Below are 22,710 nucleotides of genomic sequence, written 5' to 3'. Positions count from 1 at the left end.
GCGAAATTCAACAAGTGTCTCAGCTATTGGTAAGATCCAATTTGCGCTGGGCTTTTCACTGTGCTAAAATGCCAGCTTTTCAACAATCCGACCTGCAACTTAGAACAGTCTGTTCTGGTTCCGTTGTGTCCATCTTAAAAGCTTGCCTCGCCCAACGTGGGGCTCGAACCCACGACCCTGAGATTAAGGGTGTATTCACACCTGTTTAGTGCGCACCAAATGTTAAAATGATACATTGTTTCATTTAGTGCAGTTGCGTTCACACCTGCTTTTTGTCACTCGGGACCAAACTTGGAGAGCGTAATCAGCTGCTCCGCGGCTCAGGCCGCACTAGTTTTGGTGCGCATTAGAGTGCGATTTGCTTTCACACCAACCCAAACTGGACCAAATTTAGTGCGCACTAACACTCAGAGGTGTATAAAGTACTTGAAAAAAATAACTAAGTAAAAGTAGAAATACCATAACTGAAAACGTCACCCATGAGAAAATTACTTGAGTAAAAGTCTTAAAGTAGCTCACATTAAATGTACTTAAGTATCAAAAGTATCTTGTGAAAAAATATACTCAAGTATCAAAAGTACAAGTACAAGTACAAAGTATTTAGCATAAAAAGAAGCAAAACAACCACTTGTTTTACTTGTGTGTTGTTTTATTTCACTTTCAGGTGAATAGATGTGGAATGATAAAACCAAAAAACACCTGAGCAAACATGTAGAGAGTGAATCAAGTGTCTTGTGACTGCCTGAGAATAAAGCAAGCGTCTGTCTGTGTACCGTATATGATCATTACTGGCCCGGGCGTTTAATATGCTCAATCAACTTGGAGCCCAGGCGTTTATAAGAACCAGGCAGGTATTTGCAACAGGCACGCATGCAGTGGTGCGCGGTAAAAACGAAACTGATCAATCGGCGCATGAGAGTGATCGATCCTGTTACGCATAGAGGATCTTTGGAGCCGTCTGCGGCCACAGCTCTCCGCAGCAGCAGCAGCAGCAGCAGCGGGTCGTAGTGACAGAGACTGTGTGAATGCTTCACTATCGCAGATTCAAATACTAGCCTAGTAATCGCCCGGGCATTTAACTGAACAGACTTTTACTGAATGAGGTCGGACCCCCGACGGCTTTTAGAGCACAGGCACATATTTGCGCGCAGGCGATTTTTTTGGGTCATATAGGCTAGCCTACAGGTAATTATATTTCTATTTTAATTTGTAACGAGTAACGAGGTGGCGAACGTAAATGTAACGGAGTAAAAGTATGTTTTTTAACTTTGAAATGTAGTGAAGTAAAAGTAAGAGTCCTGATTAAAAAAAGAACTCTAGTAAAGTACAAATCCTCAAAAAAACTACTTAAGTAGTGTAACGAAGTACATCTACTTCGTTACTATACACCTCTGCTAACACTGCAGGTGTGAATACATCCTAAGAGTCTCATGCTCTACCGACTGAGCTAGCCGGACCTTCTTTTACAAAAATATCACATAAAAAACGAAACGACAGTTGATCTAGCATTTACATGACACTGAGCATGCTTTGGTGTGTTGATTTCATAAGAAATCTTTCAAACAGCTGATGAGTGTGGAATCAGAGACTTTTCCATATTGCTGTAGCTCATGGACAAATGAACAAAAGTCATAAGATTGCAGCCATGGAGACCTTCTCTTCATTCCAGCGTCAAACTCAAACTTTCATGACCCTGAAAGAGCCTCATGCTCCACCAATACTTTTGCAGTATTAGAGTTAGCATGACTTTTCTTGTTCATTTCCAAACAACTCCAACTCCAAATGTAAAACACGACAATACAGTGAGAGCCTTTCACTATGTTCAACAAGTGTCCAATCAATTGGTAAGATCCAATTTGCGCTGTGCTTTACATTGTGCTAACACCAACCTATATTGCAGGTCCTTTGTCATGGATTCAATGACAATCATGTCCAGAGAGCCCATTGAGTACATGTTTCTTTTTTTTTGCTTGTGTGCGCCACCTGCTTAATGTGAGGTGGAGATTACGCCACCACCACCACCAGCCGGATCCTCTTACTGGCAGAAAACACTGGCCTTCCAGTATGTTGATTTACATATTATACCCTAGCTGTTTGAAATATTTCTTATGAATTCAACATACCAAAGCATGCTAAGTGTCATGTAAGTGCTAGATGAGCAGTCGTTTCATTTTTTATGTGATATTTTAGTAAAAGAAGGCCCGGCTAGCTCAGTCGGTAGAGCATGAGACTCTTAATCTCAGGGTCGTGGGTTCGAGCCCCACGTTGGGCGAGGCAAGCTTTTAAGATGGACACAGTGGAACTAAAACAGACTGTTCTAAGATCTGCAAAGGAACCTTGTGTCAGAGAACATGTACTCAATGACAAAGGACCTGCAATATAGGTTGGTGTTAGCACAATGAAAAGCATGAAAAAGGCCATGAAAGTTTGAGTTTGACGCTGGAATGAAGAGAAGCAAGCTTTCTCTGTTTTTGGTGTATGTGTGCCAGCGGCCTGGCATAGCGTTTTGAGTCGTTTTCAGTGGATTTCTGTGCAGATATTCCTTGTAACAATGCCATGGTTACAGGAAACTTTTTCAAAACGAACAAAAAAGATATCTTTGAGGGAATCTCTGCCCATCGGCACACCCCCACCAATGAACCAACCCCACTCACAACTGAACAAAGAGGTTAGCAGCTGTATGTCAGTTAAGTGACTTGCAGCAGCATCCATGGGAATATGGGTGTTTAAGAATTGTAACACTTTAATGGCATGGCTATAAATATTGGAAAAACACACATGATGCCCATTGATGGAGATCAACGCTGAGAATAGAACGTGAATGTTATATATCTCAAAGGAATGGTTTTATTTGCATAAATTTGTTTTGTACAACCCAAACCCCAAGTGGTAAAAACTTAATGATTTTGATGACCAGTTGACCTTTCCTCTAGTGCAACTGTTTTGTATTTCAATTTGTTCCTATTTTCTATTTGGCACATGTATTACTTCAAAATGTGCTCTTTGGTTTTAATTGTTTAAAGGTCAATGTGTATTTATTTTTGTTTGTTATTATTCATTAATGTTAATTGTTTATTTTGCATGAGTATCAGATTCTTGTTGCCTGGCCTGAGAATAGGTGGGGTGATGGGCCAGTGGGGCCCAGCGTGGGTCAAAATCCCTGTTGCTGCATATTCTGCATGAAAATGTGCCTGTTTGATAAAATTACAATCAGCCTGTCTCAACTCTTACAGTTCATCAACTCTTGCTAACATTTCCATATTTCGCACATTCTGTGACATAAACTGTAATCTGTCTTGTATGTAACAACATCTATGTCACGTCTGTCCGTCCTGGGTGAGGGATCCCTCCTCTGTTGCTCACCCTGAGGTTTCTCCAATTTTTCCCTGTTAAAAGGGTTTTCCATGGAGTTTTTCCTCAGTGGATGTGAGGGTCTAAGGACAGAGGATGTTTTTATGATGCCATGTAAAGCCCTTTGAGACAAACTGTTTGTAAAAACAGGGCTATACAAATACAATAAAATTGCCTTGCCTTGCCTTTGTGCAGAAGTCAATACTGAAAACTGTGAGGAGCATAAAGTCAGACTTTTATCCCACAGAGGGATTTGTGTGTCTGTCTTACAGTAATGGATGGTTGCCACGCACTGGCACGGCCATATTGTATGAGCTCTGTGACACACTGACAGTGATATCCGAGGACTACTTGTGTTCACAGTGGGAGACCGTTTGAGTCAGCCTGTGTATTTAGGCTACTACTGATCAGTATGACAGAGAGAGAGAGAGAGAGAGAGAGAGAGAGAGAGAGAGGTGTGTGTGTGTGTGTGTGTGTGTGTGTGTGTGTGTGTGTGTGTGTGTGTGTGTGTGTGTGTGTGTGTGTGTGTGTGTGTGTGTGTGTGTGTGTGTGTGTGTGTGTGTGTGTGTGCCAGATGCTACTGATCAAAATGCTGGGTTATGATGTGTGCGTTTTCATGCACGAAATCAATCATCTCAGTGGTGTGAATCTACACTGGCTGCAGCTCTACATGTCTTTTAACTTAACAAAGAGCCTGTTGACACAAGTAAACACTGAAACACACGCTTCATAAAGAAGTGAAAGCACCTGATCCATGCAGGTGAGCGCACTTTGATACTGAACTGAAGTACTTTAGGTGACCTACTGTTAAATAACGACTCCTTTAAGTTAAACATTGCTATGATGATATTGTATGTCTTCTTACCCGATGATGTGCAGATGATATATGCTTGAAAAATCACAGATATATCCCAAACGACATGCATTCTTCGTTCAATTCATGCTCGTTTCCTTCAGCTGTTGCGGGACGGCGCGTTGCGGGGTCGCACTTCCAGACGACACGGCCAAACTTTGAGCATTTTCCCTTTTCCTCTCCTCTCTCCGGTCCTGGTTCGCTTTATCCCCGTCTCGTCCTCGCGGAGCGCCGAGATGGTTTGAAGCCTCGCAGGAGATCCGCCCTCACAGCACTGTCCTCTTTCGCTTCCCGGTGCGGTGCGGTGCCTGCTTTGACAGCATTTCACCCTTCTCCCCTCGTTTGTCTCATCTATCTGTTTATCCACCCGTGAGAAATTTCAGCTGTGAAATCTTTCATCATGCATTCCCCCCACTCTGGTTTTTTTTTCCTTTGGATCGGGTCGGGTGGGTGTTGGGTGGCGCAGGGTTCGCCTGCTGACGGATCAGGCAACTTTAGTGACAAAGCAAAGCGCGTAAAGAGCGCACAGACTGACTGACTGACAGAGACTACATGCTAATGATGCTGTATGATGACAGAGTTAATCTCTGTGAGGCGCACGCACACACACACACAAGTTAATTTATGAATGCTCAATTATAAGTCATAGATCCACCAATGAATAAATAACGCGGTGAAACATGGCATGGAAAAACTTTGATACAGACCACAGGCTGCTTGTGGGAGATAATATAAAACGTTTCAAGCAGACACTGTCAGATTTCAGTGATTTTATTCCAATCTAAAAGACACAGTTCATCATCGTCAGTGATGAAGAGCGAATCACCTGTCACCTGTGATGGATTTAATTGTACAGAAATGAGAGTGAGAGCTGCGGAGCGGCCAGCTCTAGATGCAGCAGCAGCACTGTGATGTGTGCAGGTGGCTTTCATAATGACACTCTGGATCTCCTGCTGTGGACCGGGTGCGACATCTAGCGGTGTGTGTCTGTCCTCATCATCCTTCAGGACCAGATCTGTCTTATTTCTGGAGATAATTTCCCTTCTCACCGGGCGTGCTCCCTGTCTTCATGCTGTATAGATGCCGTGTACAGTTATATAAATATCTATTTTTCTTTTATAAAGAAGCATTTTATGGAGCTAATTTATTCCCTCATTCTGGGGAAGACGTACGTTTTGTTTGTTTGTTTACCAGACGGTCTATACACATATCAGTCAGATTTGCATCATTTTAGTGCAGACAATGTCAGAATATGGTGCAAAACCACCTTCAGATAGCTTTTCCTCTCAGTCCACACCTAAAAGATTATTTGAGAAAGTAGCAACTATTTAGAAGCCTGTACCAAGTAAATGTTTGGCCTTTTCGTTTGAAAAATGACACAAGTGATCTATTGTTTATCAAAAATTATTAACTATAAAGTTTATTCACTCCATTTCCTCTCTATACATAACCCAATATTACAGCTCACACGTCACAAGGGGTGTAACAGTTTGTTTAACTGAGACATCCTCCTCTTCACACCCTAAATCAGAACAGACATACAGATCTTTTTTTTAAAGTGTATGAAGAGAATAGAGCAACAAACACAAGAGAGGCAAAACCAAGTCGTTCACACATACAGGAGAAGGAAACACATTAAAGGAGAGAGAGCCAACATTCTTGTTTTTAATGTTTGTTTGTTTCTTAGTGTTTTTATACGAGCCTGTCAAAGACGAATTTCTGTCACTCGTGACATACAATAAAGTTTATCTATCTATCTATCTATCTATCTATCTATCTATCTATCTATCTATCTATCTATCTATCTATCTATCTATCTATCTATCTATCTATTTGACTCATTTGACAGTGTCTCTGTGTCGCCCTCTTGTGGTTCCAAGTTGGTGAAACAAGCACTTTCTTCGTCCTCGACTTCCTCAACTGCCTCTAGACTTAAATCAAGACTGTGTGGAAATTGATTCTGTGATGTCATATTGAAACATTCTGACATCTGCTCACAAGGTCATAACAGATTCAGAGTCCCAACACTTCACCACTATCTGCAGAGGAACAAGCATTTGGACTTATCTACACCACAGAGCTACTATTTGGAAAAGAAACATGAGAGTGGGAACTGCTTGGCTTGCATGCCTCCCAATGTGGCTTTTGTTTGTTTGTAGTTTATGTCTACTTAGTTTGCATTGTCCTTATGTTTTGTATTCAACCTCTTCCTAGTTAATTTAGTGTCTTTGTGTGTTGTCTTAGGTGGGTCCATTGTTATGCCCCTCCGGGTCAACAAAGTCTGGGGCGTAACACACCAAAGTTATCTGTGTGAGTAAATGATCGTATTGTATGCTAGATATAAGGTCCAGGTTGTAAAAAATGGCAATTCCAGACCATGTCTCCTGAATTTTGGAGGGGATATTAGGGGATTTAGGAACTATTTATTTAGGTTGAGTATGTCATGGTCAGTCTCCGGTTTCCTGTTCATGTCCTGTTTAATGACAGTTCCATGTCTTGTCTTCCTGTGCTGCCCCTCTTGTGATTACCTCATGTGTGTCTCATTTCTCTCGTATTTAACTTAATTTTTTTCTCATTGAACTTTGTTGGATCATCTGCGTCTGTCCCCTGTGTTGGTGCTCTATGTTTTCTTGTTTTCTTACATTACTGCTCAGTTTTCCTTTATATACCTGCCCACGTGTTTTTTTGTTTTTTCCATGAGAAAAATAAACTGTTTTATTTACCATACCTGTCGTCACGGTTGTCTGTATTTGGGTCCAGTTACTCAAAACCCTGACAGAAATCCAACACAGGTGTGACACAAGAGGGAATCACAGGAGGGAGAACACAGGAAGACAAGACAAAATGAAACAGGAAGGAGAGCCCAACTATGGCAAAGTAACTGCTTTTAAACACCAAATTTATAACCAGTATCTGGTTTTTGATTAAAAAATAAATAAAACATCAGGGATCATTAATTCTTTTGAGATTCTCTGGAAAGATCTGTATGTATGGAAGAGTGGAAATCCCAAATCAAATAAATCAAACCAAACATAGAAATAAAAGTAAATAGAATTTATTTGATTTTGTTTTTATGTACACAACGGCTGTGTAATATATTAAATTAAAAATGTCTATATTTGGAAAAAAAAAAAAAAACATGAGCGCGGGGACTGCTGGGCTTGCATGCCTCCCAATGTGGCTTTTGTTTGTTTGTAGTTCATAACACAAGCCATCATCCAACTTACAGTAATTCAAATACTAAACAGTTATGATACACTCCATTTACTTATTTATTTACTGTTTTACCTCAATTGTATGGAACAGCTCCCAGTTTGCCCTCTGGGGTACTGCCATTTCAATGTTGTTCAATGTTGTGTAGAGTTTCTGTGGATGTGCTCTATATGTTCTGTGTTTTTTTGTCTTTCTGCAGCATGAATTTCCCTTTGGGGACAATAAAGTTGAATGTTGAATGATATTTGACATTGTTTGGCCTTTAGCTTTTAGCAAACACAAAAGAACCCGGGCACATGGCAATACAACATGCACCTACTTCAGTAGCACTTGGCACTTTTTACACTTTATTTATATACAGATAGATCTCTGGCCTTTTTAGAATTGTTATGTCCTTGTCCTTCTTTTACAGTAATCCCAGGCTCGAGCCTTTTAAAGTGTTTTTCGTTGTGTCTTGTATGTCCTTGTGTTTTTCCCATTTAACCTGGAACAACTGCACAAAAGTTCCTATTTGTGTATGAACAAACGGCAAAGTTTGGCAAGTTTTTGACTTTGACTTTGACTTGAAGAAATTGTTTTTCCTTGTAACATACAATAACATGTTGCATGCTACAATAAAATATATGCATTTCAGTGTTGTCCAGCAGAGAGCAGCAAAAACCTGCTGCCAGTCTGAAATGAAAAGCCCTGCCATGTGTTTTCATGCTGCGGTTGAAGGGAGCTTTTCTTTTAAGGGGGAGATGTATCATCAGTAACAGAAAGAGAGACAATCTGCTTTCTAATCACTGCTTTGGGGGCATGATTATAGTAGACATGACAGACAACCTTTCACATTCAAATATTTTCCTGTGGGGCTGCCAGCTGGTGGGACACTTTGAACTTTATAGTATAGATTTATGTGTGACTGGATATAGTTGTAAGAGATGGATTGTACTGCAGGAGGCCCGGCAGACACTTCTTAGCTGAATTCCTAATGAGTATTGAACTAATTGTGTTAGCTAGTGTTAGCAAGTTAAAGGAGGATAACCTTATGAGATAAGGGGATTGTATTTTTCTGCAATGTCATGTGATTTTATCCTGAGAGACGCTGACTTGGCCAATCATATACAAAACACACCACATATCTTGAATCAGCTTTATTTTTGAGTAGGTTTTCACAGATGTAGAATTTGCTTTGGCGTTTAGTGCATATTAAAAAAAAAGTCAAAAGAGATTAAAAAAATATAAGGAAAGGTAAAGCAGAGTAAGTATCACAGGTCAGGAATGGAAAAATCTTACAAAACTGAACAACCTGCAAGAGGACTCTGGTTGGGCTCCGGCTTCCTGGAAGAGAGGAAACAATTAAGAAAAGGATGTGTTTTGATTTCTGATCAGTTATTGACTCATCAGCCAACTGCACCTTTGTCTGACTCACACAGTGACACACTGGTATTACGTTAACGCACTCTATTATTCACCTTTATCTTCTTTCACACACAACGGACCTCATGCAAGAACCCATTGTGTGAACAGATTCATAAACAGAGGTTTACTCATGCTTGGAATTTTCTCTTATTAAGCATAACATGCCAGGTCCAGACCTGTCACAAGTCATTCTGGGAAGTGGTATAAATTAATCTAAATAAACTATATCGTATGAACAACTGTTTCAAGTTATACGTTTATAAGAAAAAACAAAAAGTGGTTACTACTTTAACTAAAAGTCATAGTGGCTTTTTTGGGGGAACCTTGGTCTCTTGCCATTTCTATTTCTCCCAACGGAGAAGACCCTAGCCAGGATCTACTGAGAGGTGTAAGTTTCAGCTTTAAAGGGATAGTTCACCCAAAATTGAAAGTCCTCCGTGGCTTCTCTGAGTTACAGGGGGTCTCGGCGTAGCAGTGCATGTCCATATGACGGTTTCAAATGGATACCAACTGTCTTGGTAACAAAAAGACACACCAAAAAACATCCAAATACCTCCATGCTGCTCGTATGTAATGTCCGTCTTGTATTGAAGCCCCGAAATGCGAAATTGCCCCGAAAAAAATTAAATAAGTCTATATTTCAAGCTTGTTTTGTAGCGGAAGCTTCTCGAAGCTCCTCTTCCTGGTTCGTCAAATTTGGACGAACCAGGGTCCGTCCTCTTCCCAGTTCGTCCAAATTTGACGAACCGGGAAGAGGAGCTTCGAGCTTGAAAAATAGACTTATTTAATTTTTTGGGGGACAATTTCGCATTTCGGGGCTTCAATACAAGACGGACATTACATACGAGCAGCATGGAGGTATCTGGATGTTTTTTGGTGTGTCTTTTTGTTACCAAGACAGTTGGTATCCATTTGAAACCGTCATATGGACATGCACTGCTACGCCGAGACCCCCTGTAACTCAGAGAAGCCACGGAGGACTCTGAAACTTCTCCCAGCCCTTAGTCCACATGAGGGTGAGTAGATAATGAGTGAAATTTCAATTTTGGGTGAACTATCCCTTTAACTGACACTGGCAGTGACACACTGTACACACATGTGTATGTGTCACTGAACACACCCTGCCACTCAGCCACATCCCTACCTCTTGCTTTGTCTCCGGACGACGGCCTTGTTTATCTCCCTCAGCAGAGTCTCCCTGTTGTTCTTCATGTTGGCTTTCACCGTCTCCAACACAGACTGGATCTTCTCCTGGCTGAAGGGACGCTGGAAAGTGGAGAACTCGTCCATCTTTGCTTTGAACTCCTCCGCATCTATAAAAACAGTTGGGAAAGTTAGGCACCGATCACACGTGGACCTCGTTTTCCATGACACCTTGTTAAAAGTATAAAGGGGAACTGGGCCGGAAAATGGCAAAACTAGCGCTTAGAAGAAGTGCTTATAAACATAATAGGCAATGTTGGAGCTGATCTTCTGAGCTGATCAGCTCCATGTTTGAGTCCCTCTAGGTTTCAGACCTCTGTCTGTGTCCACTTTCAGTGTTGCCAAATACTGAAACACAAAAATTAGAACACAACCGAATCAACAACCATGATCCACCCAGGAACAGGTTTGCAGCATAAAGGCATCTGTTCCAAAAGTCAGTTGTGACAGACTCCTTAACATGCAGGCTACTGGACCACTATGTGTCCCAACATGTCTGAACTTGATTATGAGCTCATGGATGCATCATTTCTAAACCAGTCAGAATCAAACCATGGGGAAGTTGTGGATTACAGGCACTGAAGAGTCCATGAGTGGCAACACTGTCACAGCACAGACAACGTTGGATTGTTCATGGCAGGTTTGCAAACTGAAATATACTGCATATTGTATTACTATACATTTAAAGGGATAGTAGAATTTTTTTAAAGTGGGGTTGTATGATCTACAAATAGCCCCTAAGTACTTTAATTGCAGTAGAAGACTCTCTGCACTCCTCCCGTTAGCAACGCCAGCCCATAGCCCTACCCAGAGATTTACAACATACAGTGTTGAATGGACCCAAAGAAACAGCCTAAAAAAAACACACACAGTTCCATCCAAAAAATTATATTATAGCAAACACAGTTCCATTGTTTGCTATAATATAATTTTTTCCAGCCCTTCAAAGTGCAGGAAAAACACAGTTTTTATTTGGACCTAACCAACTCACATATCCCTCCGCCCAGGGTTAGCGCCCGCCGATCAGCAGTTGGTTAGGTCCAAATAAAAACTGCGTTTTTCCTGCACTTTGAAGGGCTGGAAAAAATTATATTATAGCGAACAAGGGAACTGTGTATTTTTTTTCCAGGTAAAACTTCTTTTAGGCCACGAGAATAGGCCGTTTGTTTGGGTCTGTTCACAACACTGTATGTTGTAAATCTCTGGGCAGGGCTATGGGCTGGCGTTGCTAACGGGAGGAGTGCAGAGAGTCTGCTACTGCAAATAAAGTACTTAGGGGCTATTTGTAGATCATACAACCCCACTTAAAAAAATGCTACTATCCCTTTAATTATACTACTTCCATTGCATTTTAATGTAAAAACAAGTGTCTACAGCCACATTAGGGACTGTGCACAGTGGTGCTGTGCTCACAGTGACAATGATAGCATGCTGACCTTTAGCAGGTGTTATATTTTACGTGTTGTCATGTAGCTTTACACGTTGTGCTAATTAGCACTGAGGAAAATGTAGAGCTGCAGCTGATAAGAATGTCTTTCTGCTTTCTGTTTAATAATAGACCTTTGCAGTTCTGTCTGTTGAAGAGCGGCATGTAAACGATGGTGGGCGTCGTCTCATTCCCCTGGAACACGTAGCAGTCTCTGGGCCAGTCTCTGTCCTCCAGGACTTTGTCTTCTATCTCTGGGAAAGGCTTGTTCACCTCCGCTGCGTAGTCTCTGGCTAGAGTCAGGGTCTGAAGAGAGAAGCAGAGGCACCGCTCAAACAGTCAGCCAGTCGTCATAGGTCAAATACTTCACTTTGTAATACCTCATTATCAGGGGCTGGTCTTCCATGGTGGCACAGGACCCGCCCCTGCTCATTATACATTCATTATTGAGTGTTTGGAGGTTGTAATTAGACATTGTGAACAGTGTTTGCAGTTGCAAACATACAACAGGAAAGTCAGTGTTGCTTATTTGTCTTATCTTGTTAGAGAGGAACTTTACACAGAAATGTAATTTCACTTTTCATAGTTAGCACCACTCAGCCTGCAAAACCATGACAACTACTGTGGCTCTTTGTGGGTTTTTTCAAATTTGTGGAAATGTCTGAAGTGATTTGGGCAATAATTGTAAAACTCAAAGGCTGATGAGCTGGAGTCTGGCAGACATGAAGGTTTTACTGGGCAGAGAGGGAGTTGTTACCAAAACTCTGCTGAACCATTGGTTTTTTAATCTGACTCTTGTGAGCCTCTCAACTTTTATTGCAGTGCAATATTACATTCTTCAATATGTTGAAAAATGACATTACAATTGTCCAGTTGACGCTGTACATTAAGTCCAGGGCTGAATTTCTCCTTATGGCCGACAGGAAAAATTCTCGGTCATTTGTATTAATTACAAAGAGCTATTTTTTTTTATGAATTAATGTATGGATGGTTTATCTCATGTGCAGTAATCTCCTGATGCTCTTGAACAATCCTGTCTTGATGTCTCACAATGTGGTTTCTCTGGCTGCTTGTTCAAACAGTTCCTCACCATATAGAGACATGACGCATTAGACTCAAGCCTGAGATCAAAAATGAGGAATCTGTGGAGTTCACAGCTCATTTCACAACCTTGTTCATGCAACAAGTCTCACTTGAAAAACACTTTTGTGATTAAATCTGTTGCAATGATCTAACTCTTTTCAGGCTGTCTTAACATTAAAGATTAAATACCTCTCACTTCCAGCTCTCAGTCCTTTATTATTGTAAAGATGGTACATTTTAGCTTACTGCAGAGTGAAGCTTATTGGTCAGTTCTTGTATCCAGTAGCTAATAATGTTAACCTGAGCTGGTGTGAACAGACCCAAAGAAACGGCCTATTCTCGTGGCCTAAAAGAAGTTTTACCTGGAAAAAAAATACACAGTTCCCTTGTTTGCTATAATATAATTTTTTCCAGCCCCTCAAAGTGCAGGAAAAACGCAGTTTTTATTTGGACCTAACCAACTGCTGATCGGCGGGCACTAACCCTGGGCGGAGGGATATGTGAGTTGGTTAGGTCCAAATAAAAACTGTGTTTTTCCTGCACTTTGAAGGGCTGGAAAAAATTATATTAGAGCGAACAATGGAACTGTGTATTTTTTTTTCAGGTAAAACCTCTTTTAGGCCGCGAAAATAGGCCGTTTCTTTGGGTCTGTTCACAACACTGTATGTTGTAAATCTCTGGGCAGGGCTATGGGCTGGCGTTGCTAACGGGAGGAGTGCAGAGAGTCTTCTACTGCAATTAAAGTACTTAGGGACTATTTGTAGATCATACAACCCCACTTTTAAAAAAAATGCTACTATCCCTTTAACCTCAAACATGTTTCCAGCGCTGTACTCTGGTGCAATGATGAGGTCGATGTCTCTCTTCTCTCCCAGAAACGGAGGGTAGGCTACGTTGATCAGCAGGCCGGCATCAACCAGGTGGAATCTCTCATTGGAGCGCAGGCAGGGAGGGACGGGGTAATCTGACAACACAAACAACTCACTACGTTAGAGACATGGAATATCTCCTGAACAAGCTGACCGGTAAAGTTACATTTTTTCTCTTTTATTACAATTGGATGTTCCCATTTTATATGTTAAAATGAGGGGCTATTAAAGGTCCAGTGTGTAATATTTGTCAAGGTTTATTGGCAAAATCTGAACACACTACTAAGTGTATAATCCAGTGTTTTTCAACCTTGGGGTCGGGACCCCATGTGGGGTCGCCTGGAATTCAAATGGGGTTGCCTGAAATGTCCAGTAATTGATTTAAAAAAATTACTAATAAAAATATTTTTTAAACTAATTATTCATTTAAAAAAAGAATAAAAACACCACACACAATCCTAAACAACTGTATTCTATACTTTCACTTTCTCGAATTTAAATCGAGTTCAAATAAAATGCAGCATATGAAAATATCTGAGCTGGCGAATCTTGATTGACGGGGTCGCCAGAAATTTGTGATGTCAGAATGGGGTCATGAGCCAGAAAAGGCTGAGAACCACTGGTATAATCACTATAAAATAAAATTTGGTTGGTTGTCATAGCCTTATAATTATCCTTTTATATATACATAGGCCTATAGCAAGGGTTTTCAGAGCGTCGCCATCTTGTGCCGCCATGTTTGAACGGCAGCCTGAACGGAAAATCCATCCAGTCAGAGAGCAGGTTTCGCAAGATTTGCATGCATAAATAAACCAACGAAGTAGAAGGGGGAAGGAAAGAAGAAGGAGTAGGAAACAGCAGACATATTGTAAAATGGTTTAGATATTGACTTCATCGCCCCATGCTCCTCTGAGGCCACCGTCACCGTCTTTAAAGCTGCTAAATAACTGTTCACCATCTAATCAGTAACTTAATGTGTGCGCTCTTGGGTGTTGTTGTGGTGTTGTGTGAGCAGTGTGTTTTTAAGACCATGCTGATGACTGACAGCTGTGTAAAAAAAAACGCAGACACTGAGGTGTTCATCAGTTTTTGATGATTATCTGTGATTAACACCGAGGTCTTGTTTGCTTAATTAATTTTCTTGAAGGTCCTATATTATTATAGTTATAGTGTTATATAAACACTTTACAATAAGGGTCCCTTAATTAACATTAGTTAGAACATTATTAAGAATTAATATATAAACTAATGTGTTAATTAATGCTGAGTAATGCATACATAATGATAACTATTACATTATTAATATTAATATTAATATTATTATTAACATCTTGGCCAGGCCATGCTCGTAAAAGAGATTTTTGTATCTCAAGCAATTTGCCTGGTAAAATAAAGGTTAAATAAAATAATAAATTATTCAACTTTTAATTTATTAACTAACTTTGAGTAGTAAACGTTAATTAACTGCTTACTAATAGGCTACATTAATTAATGTGTTTGCTAATTCTAAGTAATACATAATAATGATTGTTAATATATCTGTAAACAGTAACAATAATGTACTATTAACTAACGTTAATTAAGGGACCCTTATTGTAAAGTGTTACCAGCAAAATATAGGCTTGTAGTTTTACAGAACTTTTTTATTTTATTTTCATTTTTTACTTAAGTTGATTGGTATTGCTGCTGAAGAGTTGTGTGTGTCTTCTCACCTTGGTATTGGTGGAGGAAGTTTCTGGTCGTTCCCCACTCCCACTTCAGAATCAGAGGAATGATTTTCTTCGTGATCAGAGAGACTGAGGTAAACGGGTAGAGAAGGAGTAGAAAGATGTTGTTTCCCTCTCGTTTGAATAAATCATGTCTGTTATTAATAACATACTGTACACTGACCATATCTTTTGAGGACTCCATCCTGCAGAGTTTGGTCCCAGGTCTGAACCTCAGCCAGCAGCAGCAGACTCAGCTGCTGAAAGAGTTGTTCTCGTTCCTCCACACTCTTTGACTCCAGCAGCAAAGACTCATTATGGTTTACCTTGTCTGGAAGAGATAAGAATCTGATGGGCTCGGTGGATTTTTCTATCAGACATTTTCTGTGACACGATTTCATCACAGGCTAAAAAAGAAAAATTGGATTGGGAAGGAAAGTGAGAGAGTGACGGCATTCCTGTCTGAATTTAATGAGAAACTGCTATAAATCATCATCAGGATCATCATCATCATCATCATCACTATTATCACCTTTCAGTATTCTCTGCAGCTGGCCCAGGTCAGACAGAGCAGCAGGATCTGTAACGGTGCTACTGATCAGCTCCAGCAGTTTATCCAGGGTGTTGTATACACGCAGGTATCCTCTAGCAGCGTTGTCTACCTGTCCGGGCACTGATCAAACACACACACACACACACACACACACACACACACAGAGCAACGCTGTAAGCTGAGCTCTCATGTGTCATTATACAGAAAGGATGCAAGATGATGAGGTAGAAGTCACTGTGTTACCATTAAGCCAGGCAGGGATGAAGTCCATGACAACTTCCTCATGAGCCAACGCACAACCAAGAACACCTGCATAAGATAAGATAAGATAAGATTACACTTTATTGTCAGATCACAAATTTGTCTTGCATCCCATGACGTCCAAGGTTTCACACAAATAATAACAAAATACCAAAAACATACATTTACAAAAAAGCATAAATGTTACCCTCAAAAGTCACATTTAAAGAAAAACACAAACTACCTCCTAACTCGTGATTTCAACACACACACACACACACACACACACACACACACACACACACACACACACACACACACACACACACACACACACACACACACACACACACACAATGCATCAAAGTCAGAACAGGTTGAGTTACTTCACACAAGTTATCTCTGTTTCTCCTTTTCCATTTATAAAATAGTGTATCAAACGAAGAGTTCATTTGCAAAAGCAGATAAATGCCATTTTGAAAAAGCTGAGCTGATGCTTTTGAATTATTCTTTGCATAGTGTTGTTTTCAATAAAGCTTCTTTTTTTTCTTTTTTTTAGCTATGTCTGTTTTGTTACGTAAGTCTCATCTCCTTGGTGAAAGTCACACAACTTTGGTTTGACTGATATCACCTGGTGTAATTAATAATTAAAAATAGTTTTGAACATTTTTTTAAAACAGAATTATCTGCTTTGCAAATGAACTCAATCAAAACTGTGAAGGTTGATCACAGCAAGTTTTTCAGTGTTGAACTTGATTTGTTTATTTTGTCATAATTGGTTAATATTACAGAGAATGACCTGATTAATTTGAAGTTTTCAAGTTTGTTTGGGCTTTAATACATTTAATAAGCCGATTATAAGTACAAACCACCACAACATAGAAAGCAGCTTATTCAAATGTATAAAAGTGAAGTTATGAAGCAATTTTTTTTTACACTTCACTGTTGTTCAGCTGGTTTTTACATCACGCTGCTCTCACCATTCTGATTTTTTTCTTTTGCAGAACCAGTTGAACCTGTAAACACACACCTTGTAACTCTACCATGTCCATCTCTGGCTTCCTCTCCAGCAGCTCTCCGTGCTGGAACTTGCTCCCCAGAAGAGACGTTTCCACAAACAGGTTCATCTCAGTGAATCCAGCCTCGTGAGGACTCACCTCGAACCACTTCCCTACAAGAAAGAGGCGTTATTCTGCACTGCAGCACAAATCAAACATTCAGGTGGTGCCTATGTGCATAATGCATGTGTGTGTGTGTACCCTCTATAGGCCCATTAGCGAGGCAGTGCTTCTCCACAGCGCTGTAGACTGGGTAAGGGTTGGTGGCATTTCTACTGGCCTCATCTGAAAGACGGCGTAGGTCCATCTGATGAGAAACACAATATTTATTTTAAAAACAGCCACAAAAAAGGAGCGTGTGTTTAGTGAACTTTTATTCCCTACAAAAGTGCAGTATCTGCATTTTTTTTATTTATTGGGCTTTTTATTTTAATAATTTACTCTATAATTCCATTTTTTATTTTTTATTTTTTGGCTTTTTCGCCTTTACTTGATAGCACAGTGAGAGATAGACAGGAAAGGGGGAAGCAGAGAGAGGGGGAATGACATGCAGGAAAGGTCTGCCCGACGCGGGATTCGAACCGGGGACGCCTGCGTTGAGGACTGTAGCCTCGACATGGGGCGGCCGCCTTAACCACTGCACCACGCTATTATTCCATTTAATTGGAGTAAAACCAAGGCAAAGTGACGTATCTGCAAAGAGTACTGTACTCCCTACTACCTAGAATTACTCTATAATTCCATTGGAGCAAAACCAAGGCAAAGTATCTGTAGCTAATACCAAGGCAAAAGTGCAGTATCTGCCATAAAACGGTCAAAAATGGTCAGAAAGACAAACTACAAAATACATTTGATTCAGTCCACCTTTATCTAATCAATTATAGACTTGGTAGTTGTTCATAATTTGATGCTTAAACCTGACAATGAAAAACACAAAAAACTGTTTTTCTCAGTTTGGCATTTTTACAGATATGGGAGAGTGGGGTAATGTGAGACACCCCCTGTATCTAGAAAACGGAACACATTTTTGGTCATGTGACCATTATGTTTTCAAGCCCCTTCCATTTCCCCATGGCCATGAAGGAGAGGACCTCATGATGCTGTGGAAAGGATCAGTTTACCCCATTGATTTCTCTGGTTTGTCTCAGTTTACCCCTGAGCTGGGGTAAAGTGAGACACGAGACCACTTTTTTTTTTTTAATCATATTTTCACTGTCCTTCGTTCTGAATACATTCTGATAATTTCCATTGCTAGGAAACATCCTGAATTAATGGGAAATGTGTAAATTTTACTGATAAATCATTTTAGCTCGCTTAGAGGGGAGCAAATGTAAAAAGTGTCTCACTTTACCCCACTCTCCCCTACTGCACTTTGCCTTTAGGGCAGTTTTGTGCACCGTTGTCCTAGTACCTGTTTCATGATCCCAGCAGATGTTAAAACCCCCCAGACGTGAGTGAGAGAGAAGTGTTCCTCCTTGGCCCTCTGGTTCAGCCAGTCCAGAGCCTCCTCCAGCTCCACGCCAGGACCGGACAGGTTGGACACGGCTGCGTCCATGTTGTTGGACCACTGTGGGTCACTGTACAGGGTGGACATGGACCTGTCATAGGAGGACACACAGAAACAAGGGTCAAGAGAACTCATCGTGTGTTTTCTTAGTTCTGTAACTTCTGTAGTAAGATCTTTGTTTAAAGTTAAAGCAGCAACCAAATGTTGATCTGACAATACATCAGTGTTGTCAGTCTGATTTATAACCTGGGGCTAAAACAAGGAGAAGCTCTAATTTTCAACACCACAAAAATTCTCAATGGAGAGCTAATGATGAAAGCTCAACTCAACATCTATGACTGACTCCACTTATATCTGTCTGCAAGATACAAGATACAAGATTACTTTATTTGTCACATACAGAAGTCACAGAGTAACATGCAGTTGCTCCTAAAACTGGCCTTATAAATAGAATAAATAACGTAAATTTAAATAAAATAAAACTAATATGATGTAAATAATGTAATTAAAGGGATAGTTCACCCAAAATTCAAATTTCTCATTATCTACTCACCCTCATGTCAACTAAGAGCTGTGAGAATCCTCAGAGTCCTCCGTTCCTTCTCTGAGTTACGGGGGGGTCCGTGCAGCAGTATTTGTCCATATAATGATTGTCAATGGATACCAACTTTCTTCGTCCAAAAAGACACACCAAAAAACATCCAAATACCTCCACACAGCTCGTCTGTAATGTCCCTCTTGTATTGAAGCCCCGACATGAGAAATTGTTCCGAAAAAAATGTAATAAGTCTATATTTTAAGCTTGTTTGTAGCGGAAGCTCCCAGTGTCTCAGTTCACTGCTCTTCCTGTGTCAGTGCAAATCTCGCGTGAACAATTTCTCATGTCGGGGCTTCAATACAAGAGGGACATTACAGACGAGCAGTATGGAGGCATTTGGATGTTTTTTGGTGTGTCTTTTTGGACGAAGAAAGTTGGTATCGATTCACAACCATTATATGGACAAATACTGCTGCGCGGACCCCCCCGTAACTCAGAGAAGGAACGGAGGACTCTGAAAATTCTCACAGCTCTTAGTCGACATGAGGGTGAGTAGATAATGAGTGAAATTTTAATTTTGGGTGAACTATCCCTTTAAATATAATCTAATTCATTTAGTTTAGTTTAGTTTAGTTTTATTGTCATATACATTCAAAGTACTGTGTACAGTTCAATGCAATGAAAAGCAGTGCCAGACACCTCTTCAACCTTCAACACAACAGTTAATAAAGAAATAGTCATAAAAGAGTTAGAGACAACATTCAATGAACAAGAAAAAAAAATTGCACTTAGCATGAAGAGCTACTGTTAAGCAGACTGTGGATAGAAGCTATCCTTGAGGCCACTGGTGCCTTGATGCTTTTCAGACGCTTGTCTGAAGGGAGGTAAAAACAAGCTCCGTGCTGGGTGGTAGAGACCTTTAGGATATGTAGAGCCTTGTTCTAGCAGCAGGTGGTGTAGATATCTGTTACGTCTGGCAGTGGTCAACCAATGATTTTGAAGTGGTTTTTATTGTCTTTTTGGTGAGCTTATGGTCCTGACCAGACAAGGCCCCCGTCACGTGTACTGTTTTCCATTTTCCAATCACTGTAACTTTCACCTCTGTCTCCTAAAACCACCCGTCATTATTTACTGCAACTTGGAAGTGTGATTGTTCTTACCAGGTGGAGCCGGAGACTCCTCCCAGGTAGAGCACCGTGTCCAGCAGACCGTCCTTCTCCATCTGATAGACAGAGCCCACCAGGCCCACCGCCGCCCTCTGACCCCCACCTGAAGCCAGCAGCGTGATGTGTGGAACTGAATCCTGGTTGGGAAGATGACGGAGAGGTCTGAGTACTGTTTAGTGTAGGCTACTTCACTATTATGGTTATTTATGAAGGTATTAGAAGCCACTGTCCTTTACATACAACAAGTCTTATCATTGTTAAGCACCACCTTTAATGTCAAAGCAGACACTGAAGTTAAATTGAGTGTTGGGGTTTTGTCTTTGTTTTTTGTTTTTTTTACTTCTCTGCAATTTCATGTAGTGTTACACTGCAAAAACTCCAAATCTTTCCAAGAATATTTGTCTTATTTCTTGTCAAAATGTCTCATTTCGAGTCAAAACTTATCTCTTTCCTCTTTAAATAAGACTCATCACCAAAAAATGTACTTGTTTTTAGATCATTTTCACTTGTTTCAAACTAATTTTCACTTGAAATAAGTAGAAAAATCTGCCAGTGAAAGTTTTTTGTGCTTGTAATAAGAAGAAAAACTTGCTCCACTATCAGATTTTTCTACTTATTTCAAATGAAAATAGACTTGAAATAAGTCAAAAGTGTCTAAAAACAAGCTACTTTTTATGTATAACTATGTATGTTTATGTATATATACATATTTTAGGTGTAATGAGATTTGTTTTGACTAGAAATAAGACAAATATTCTTGGTAAGATTTTGAGTTTTTGCAGTGCAGTGCTGTGAACAGACTGGGTTTGGATCTCTACATTTATTTCAATATGACCACTTCCCCACTTCTGGTCACATGAATACAGGTGGGTCCTGTATTCCATGTATCAAGTGGAACAATACGTTTTCTTCATTATCCTCCCACACTGGTCACCTACAGGAACCTACCTGTGGAACCAGGAAGTGTTTTTACTGAACTTATATTGTAGGAACTGTGTTGAAACGCCACTCAGTTTTTTTTTCTCAGAAGCCTAAATAAATAACTTACTCCTTGTTTACTCAACTAAACCGTTCTCCAAAGCAACCTCCACAGGTTTATGTGCTGTATGAACACATGTGTACCTACAAAGAGTTGATCCTGATTATGAACCACTTTTAAAGTGACTCACAACCATCATATTTTTCTCCGTCTCTCTGAGTTCCCCTCAGCTGTTTTTACACATTCTAATATCATATCATTGATATGAGTAGGGTGTATGCTGTATGTTAGGGTTCCAAATACTGACATCTATGTTTACTTAGGGTCTTTGTTTTTTTTTTGTTTTTGGGGTGTTGTAACATGTTCAAATGTTTGTATTGTGATGTAATAATATTGCATAATTTACCACAGTATCTCTTACCCAATTATAAATAAAAAATATTAATAAAAAAGTTACATCCATGCAAAAGTTTTGTAAAGACTTAGACCATAGTTGTATGAACACAACATATTTCTAAAGAAAAAGAAAAAGAACCAAAATAGGACAGATAGAAATAGTTATAGTCTTACTGCAGTGCAGTTGATTCCCAGACTGGTGAGTGACTCCAGAATGACTGTCTTCCTCCGGTCAACATAGTCCTGCTCCCCGGCACACAGCGCGTCGGACTGACGGATCAGTTTCTGAGGAAAAAAGCAACTGATTATATCTCAAAAAATATTTGACCCATCAACAGTTTCTATAACAGAAACAATACATAGCACACACAGTCAATATGTTTGTATGTCTCAACAAAATGTTCTTTTTTTGTCTTTTGTTGCTATTACATTACATTTTCTTTTCTTTTTTTGTCAATATACAGCTCCATAAAGACAAATCAATGCAGTATCAAGGTGTCCGGATCTGGAATGCTGTGGTTTTGGTTCCTAGTTGTCATGTTGATGATGTACATCCCAGTGCATCTCTCACCTCTGAACATGCTTCACTGTCCATGGTGTCCACTGCTCTTCCCAACGCTCCTGGAATCACAAGCCAAAGACAAATCAACACAACTGTAAAGTGTCCAGTCTGCATGTCTGCACAGGGAGAAGACCTTCCACATCCACACAATGCTGTTACAGAGGAGGGTGAAGATTATCAGACACACTCAAACATGTGTGTGGAAACAGGCATTCACACACACACACACACACACACACACACACAGCTGCGCTCAGGAAAAGAATTCAAACAAGAACTCAGACAAGCCTTAACTCACACAGAAATAAAAGTCGAACCTTTCCACACAGGCTGATTTCTACCATATGTTGGCAACAGAGGAACGGTTTCTCAACATGTACCAGATGTCAATTCAAAAGAGGCTGTCAAACAGAGAAGAATGAAGGGAGGACGGAGTGGTGAGTGCGTCAGCGTTACCTAAACCAATCACACACACTCTTACCTTTGTTACCACAATGCTGGCATCTACAGAGGTTCTGCTTTTACTTGACTGTATCTGAATTTAATTCAACTGTCAAGTCATTTGATCCTTTCAAGGTAATCAATCAATGATTGATTCAATCA

At 40.2% G+C, this 22,710-nt stretch overlaps 2 protein-coding genes across 3 annotated transcripts in view; both read right to left on the bottom strand.

Moving 5' to 3' along the window:
- Positions 1 to 4,277, bottom strand: part of LOC310990402 (carbonic anhydrase-related protein 10-like) — a gene marked incomplete at both ends in the record, with an annotated part of 246,495 nt that extends 242,218 nt beyond the window's left edge. The window contains one exon of the mRNA XM_083977747.1: positions 4,217 to 4,277. Coding sequence (XP_083833873.1) covers positions 4,217 to 4,277 — 61 coding nt within the window. The remainder of the gene's footprint in view (positions 1 to 4,216) is intronic.
- Positions 4,278 to 8,572: 4,295 nt separating this feature from the next.
- Positions 8,573 to 22,508, bottom strand: LOC310990614 (cytosolic phospholipase A2 gamma-like). Of its 2 annotated transcripts, XM_083978069.1 has the most exons (15): positions 22,406 to 22,508; positions 22,117 to 22,166; positions 21,720 to 21,830; positions 20,165 to 20,307; positions 18,371 to 18,557; positions 17,161 to 17,266; positions 16,932 to 17,072; positions 15,905 to 15,970; positions 15,641 to 15,781; positions 15,293 to 15,439; positions 15,115 to 15,198; positions 13,343 to 13,497; positions 11,585 to 11,756; positions 9,966 to 10,134; positions 8,573 to 8,740 (listed from the first exon to the last, which is right to left on the bottom strand). In XM_083978069.1, the coding sequence occupies exons 2-15, from the start codon at positions 22,138 to 22,140 to the stop codon at positions 8,692 to 8,694; spliced, it is 1,695 nt and encodes a 564-aa protein (XP_083834195.1). In that variant the 5' UTR covers positions 22,141 to 22,166; positions 22,406 to 22,508; the 3' UTR covers positions 8,573 to 8,691. The 2 variants fall into 2 exon arrangements, with proteins under 2 accessions (XP_083834195.1, XP_083834194.1); XM_083978068.1 differs by lacking the exon at positions 22,406 to 22,508 and having other exon boundaries at positions 22,117 to 22,323.
- Between the last annotated feature and the right edge of the window lie 202 nt (positions 22,509 to 22,710).

This window comes from Trachurus trachurus (genome assembly GCF_905171665.1).
Source record: "Trachurus trachurus genome assembly, chromosome: 8".
NCBI classification, from domain to species: Eukaryota; Metazoa; Chordata; class Actinopteri; order Carangiformes; family Carangidae; genus Trachurus; species Trachurus trachurus.
This window is presented reverse-complemented; position numbering and strand designations above follow the sequence as displayed.